Source organism: Ostrea edulis, chromosome 3, assembly GCF_947568905.1.
Source record: "Ostrea edulis chromosome 3, xbOstEdul1.1, whole genome shotgun sequence".
Lineage (NCBI taxonomy): Eukaryota > Metazoa > Mollusca > Bivalvia > Ostreida > Ostreidae > Ostrea > Ostrea edulis.
In genome coordinates, this window is record NC_079166.1 from 83537146 (window position 1) to 83543145 (window position 6000).

The 6000-nt window shown below is 36.0% G+C and overlaps 1 protein-coding gene across 1 annotated transcript in view; it reads left to right on the plus strand.

The window, feature by feature from the left end:
• The window catches only part of LOC125673009 (uncharacterized), a 234695-nt gene extending 228967 nt beyond the window's left edge, over window positions 1–5728 (plus strand). Inside the window, exon 14 of the mRNA XM_056159224.1 lies at window positions 789–5728. Within this exon, the coding sequence (XP_056015199.1) occupies window positions 789–2006 (1218 nt within the window). The 3' untranslated portion in view covers window positions 2007–5728. The remainder of the gene's footprint in view (window positions 1–788) is intronic.
• Window positions 5729–6000: the final 272 nt, after the last annotated feature.

Genomic DNA, 6000 nt, shown 5'->3' on the forward strand with positions numbered 1-6000 from the left:
TTAAACATACACGTCACACAATGCGCGCCATGTGTAAACCACACGATACTACAGAATATGGAGGCCTAATATCTAATCTGGTGCAGAAAATCATTCATTAACAATAAACTCATATAATCAGACATCAAATTACTTTGTTCTCTCTCTGACCAAACTGCTAGGAAGTTATGACTAATGTAAACAAAAGAAAAAACCAAAAATGGATATCGCACGTTGTATGTTACGATATCTGTACGTTATTTCAATGCACATGCTCGACAATGCGTAAATAAACACTAAACACGGAATCGATAAAAATAAACAGTTCCAGAATGCACAATTCTACTGCGTGCTAATGCATGTAGTAAATATAATTATTCTAACATTAAACACAATGACAAAACAAAAAAAATTAGGCAAAAATTGCTGACATTTACACATACACAATCGAACCTATATATCATAATTTTAAAATATGTTTTGCATTTTATGCCTGGTTATGTGTCACATATTGCATACACGTAGTATTCTAAATACATCACCTAATTAAACACTCTGTTTCATGAATAGAATTACATGTAAATCCCCCAACTATTTTCTCAAATAGACAGTGCTAAGAAAAAACAAGTTGGGAAGTATATGTAATTGTAAACATCCATGAGGTTGTTTACCCTATCTTAAAGTTCGAAAAAGGATTCCACTTAGGTTTAATGTGAATGCGAATTTAAATCTTATTTTGGTTTGTAATCATTTGATTTTACAGCTTTGCCGACACCATTGGGAAATTTACATTATCCTTTTGTTTACAGAGAAAACAGACACCAGATTTTTTCTGGGAGTTGACGAATGCATTGCCTAAAGGACTCGCCTTGTCGGATCTCTTATCGTCCGACAGATATTTTGAAGTCGAATGTCCACCAAGACCTTTAAACGATCAGCAGAAGAAAGCTATAGAAAAAATAAAAAAATGCGTGGTCGAAACCGTCATGCAGCTGCCTCAGTGGGGAGAAGAAATTCCTTTAAATTGGGTAAAATTTGCCGGAATTATTATCATAAAGAAAAAGAATGGAGATAGAATTCTGAATAGAGATGCATTGCGAACAATGGAAGAGCTGAAATTTTCAACTGAGGAGGACATGGACGATATGCTTCGATTTTTTCAGGAGATTGGACATATTATATATTTTGTAGATGAGAAATTGAAGGATACGATTATAATCAATGTCCAATGGTTTGTTGACGGGTTTAAACACATCATCACCGATCGAAAGCACGTGCCAGTCACTACAAAGGCATGTGACACATGGATGGAAACAGGGAGAGTTCCTGAATCGGCCCTTCTAAAAATCTGGCGCGATTCCAACGACCCTTCATACGTTCAGCATCAAGTTGACATTCTACAATACATGCAGAAACTTGGATTAATAACCCAAAAACTGACGGATTCAGAAACTAATAGATATATGTACTACGTCCCATGCATGAACAGAGTGGACTTCTCACCGAGATTTGTAGACGTAATCAACAGCGGACACAAAACATCTGTTCTAATTTTCCATTTCAAAACTTATTTGCCTCATTTCTTCTTCTTCCGCCTCGTTGTTAATTGTCTAAAGAAGTGGGAAACGCTCGATCAAAAAATGTTTTGTAAAAATGCAGCATTTTATCAGACGCGCGATGAGAGTCATTGCGTTGTTATTGCTGTTAACAAAACATCGATTTTGTTGCAAGTATTTACACCAGGCAAGGAAACGTCTCTACAAATCACAAAAGTCGTAGAGATAAGAGATGAGGTTGAAAAGTGTGTCGCCGAAATAACAAAGACTTTCCATGAGCAAGTTAGATATGGCATGGGATACTCTTGTATGGATGTGGCAATTGATGGTGTTGATGATAAGATGTTTTTGTTAGAGCAGAAAGTATTAGAATTCGGAAAAAACAGAACATGTCCAAACCATATTCTGGCTGAACCAGTTCACGAAATCAACAGGCGTGACTTGATTGGACTTTGGAGGAGTGATATTTGAACGTCTTAGCGCAATACTACTTGCAGTGACAGAATGACAACAAATACAGATGCGTGTTTCACAAGCGCACTATGAAATGAGAGTTGTTTGAATATTCATTTAACAATTGTAGACTTTGATTCCCAAGTTATTACACATTATGATTAATATACACTTAACTGTATGTTATCGGACATGCATATAGTATCAAACTTCCATATATCCGAAATAAAGATTAAAAAAAAACATATATGAATATAATGTATTCACTCTGCATTTATGAATGACCTACATCGTAATGATATAATTCTAATAAATCCCAAATTGTAGGAACTAGCATTATCACTGTGAAAATTGTACTTTTAAAATTTTGAATTTTAATCTGTAAAACACCTACAGCTGTGTACACTTCGCATATTTAACTGATTTTGGTCAGTAAAACATATCATGCCCACACATGTTCTTATCAAAAAGAAAACTGTATCACATCCACACATTTTCTGATCAAAAAGAAAACTGTATCATACCTAGACATACCCTGATCCACAAAAATGCATGATAGCTAGATACATCCTGATCAGAAAAAAGATATCCACAGATATTCTGATCCATACATTGTATGATATCCAAGCATATCCTGATTAAAAGGAAAAAGTGTATCATAACATATATTCTGATCAAAAGCAAACTGTATATTATCCAAATATATTCTGATCAAAAACGAACTATATCATATACACATATATTCTGACCAAAAGTAACAAAATATGTATCATATCCATACTTATTCTGATCCCCAAAATACTTCACATCCACACATGTCCTGATCAAAGTCAAAAGAACTACCCATCGATAGGAAGATTAGACATCACTGTGGAAGGGGTAGAACTTCTGGGGGAGTTTAAATTTCAACAAGGCCAGCGAATGGAACAATATCCATAACACCATCCTAAAAGCATGCTTCAAAGAACTAGCACCAGCAATAACGCACATATTTAACATCAGTATCAGCACAGGAACCTTACCTGAAGATTGGAAGAATGCAGACATTACACCAATATTCAAAAAAGGCAACAAGCATAAAGGCAGCCAACTATAGGTCAGTGTCACTTACGGGTGTGTGCTGTAAGTCCTTAGAGCACATCATATACCGACACATTCAGAAACATCTAGAGAAACATTATATACTGAGCAAGTTACAACACGGATTCAGAAGTGGTCATTCATGCAAGAGTCAACTTATTATCACAATGGCGGACATCATGCGTAGATTCGACCAGAGAACACAAGTTGACCTGGTGATACTTTACTTTAGCAAAGCATTTGACACTGTGCCAAACTGTCAGCTATTGCATAAGCTTAACAATTTTGGGATAAAAGGTAGCATCTTGAGGTTGATATCATTTATTTGACGAATCGTCATCAGAAAGATGTAGTCGAAGGTGATATGTCTTACAAATGCACAGTTGATTCCGTGGTATCACACGACACATTGCTCGGACCGTTGTTATTCCTGTACCATCGCAACGACGTACCACGCAGTGTTTCATCAGAAGTACGCCTTTTCACAGATGACTGCCTGCTACACCGAGAGATCAACAGTCACTCAGACCACATACAACTTCAGGAAGATATTGTATCATTAGAACATTTGGCAAGATAATGGGGTATGAAATTCAACGCAACCAAGTGCTACTTAATGAGTATTCACAGGAGTAACACACCATCAATTTACCTATACTCTCTTAACCATATATTAAAGCAGGTACAAAACAACCCATAATTCGGTGTACAAATCAATGAAGATCTCAAATGGACCACCCACATCAACAAGATATGTAATCGAGCAAACATCATTCTGGGATTCATACACGGAATTTACAGAACAGTGGTCGGAATTTTAATGAAATTGCATATATCTCGGTTGTAAGATCTATCTTAGACTATGTCATTATTGTTTGGGATCTACAAAAAAGATACAGATAAGATCGAGAGTATCCAGAGACGAGCAGCCCGCTTTGTTATGAACGACTACAGGCGCAGGAGTAGTGTCACCGAGATGATGAGACAACTTCAGTGGACGCCAAAAAGGCGAATACAACGACTAACATTCTTCAAAATCGTAAATAACTTGGTGGTCGTCCCCACAGACTCGATGCGCATATACAGAAACTAAAGGATCCAACGACATTATCATTCTAAAGCAGTAAAAATATTTTCTCCTTCTACAAACATTTATAACACTTCATTTAAACCAAGTATAATTTTAGATTCGAATTTACCTCCGGAGGCACTTACAGGCACCACAGAACCAGAGGTGTTCAAGTCAGCACTGTAAGAAAGTTACCAGCGCGACTAATACCTCGACGCGCACACACCAAGTTCCTCAATAATATATACTCACTCAGTGAGTTCTTTTTTATTATGATACATACACAGACAGATAAAAAAATGTACCACATCCACATATATCCTGAACAAAAGCAAACTGCATAATATCCACAAATATTCTGATTAAAAAATTAAAACTATCATTTCCACACACAATTCCTGGTCAAACAAAATAGCAAAAAGCACATGGAGGATCAATATCGTCAAATAGTATGTGTAACTTTTAAAAACCGAAATGGTTCTAACTAAGCAAGAGTGTACATATAATTCTAAACTTCATCCGAGTATATGTAACTGATTGTGTCCGCTGTATTTTATGTTCTATTTGAATATTAAAGATGTAGTGATTCTGTATCCCTACTATAGTAACTAGATTATGGGAATCGTTTGAATATTCTAGTTCGCTTTCCAGTGTAACGCTTTATTGCATCTGTTCATGTTTACTGATAAAGGAATTATTGCTGTTAGAAATTTAATTTAATATTTTTTTCCTGTCGCTGGTGGGAATTTTCACGAGATGACTTGGAAACCATTCTTTTAGTTGTCATTTATTCAACCTGTACTGTAAACAGGGAAATATTCGCCCCCTTTTATCTTTGCTCGTTTCGTTGTGGGCAACTTTAAAAGACTCAGGTTTTCTTTCTGTAGTTTTATATCATTTCTCTTGTAATCTCGTGAATTCAATTGCCTAGTAGGTGTGAATATTTCAAATAGAAATCAATTCACGGAAAGTTTAACAGAACTATGACAGCCATACATTCATCAGTTACCACTGTTTTTCGAAGACTTAAGTCCCCCCCCCCCCCCCCCCCGCATGTCCATAACTGCAATCAATAGCAAAAAGTATCATCTGACTTGGCTGCATTTCTATTGAAGATATCCTTTAATAGCATTGTACAAAGCAAGATGTAAAATCATTGACAAACTATTTTTGCCACTGCCCTGTATAATTTAAATAATTCTGGCAACATCACAATATAATAATATATGTTGTGTCCAGACGTCCGTGTTTGCCCAACTATGTATTGCTTATAGGAGTTATGAGATTGATCACTGTTCGTTATCTTCACCTTGTATGTTTGTGACCTCAATGGGGTATTGTATAATACAACTGCTGCATAAAAGACGTTATTTTGCTAACAACGCCATTGCTACACATTGATATATATTGTATGATGTGGGAGAGTACCGCACTGCGATGGGTTTTCAGTCTAATTTGTACAGAAAATTAGTTTGATGACGTTACAAAGGAATGCTACTTTTTACCCGCTTTTAATTTGAAAATGATATGCTGCTTTGATTGTAACTATATTTATCTGTATCTGTATCAATAAAATGTGTAAAATTCATCATCAGTTTTCCTGAGTGTTTTATCTATCAATGCAGATTTATTGATGGATCATTTTCGGTTTAAAATGGTCTTTGGCAATAGTCCTGCCACTCTACGGCTCCACAGAGGTAGGAACAGTGCTAAAGTACATATATCTTTCATCATGCAAATTCAGAATAGAGCAAACACGAATATCTGAAATCCGAAGTGTTGTCAAGTGCGTAAGAGGAGTAAGTATCCCTTTTTGACTACCGTGGAGCCCATATCTGAATCTGGTAAATGGAGTAATTCACA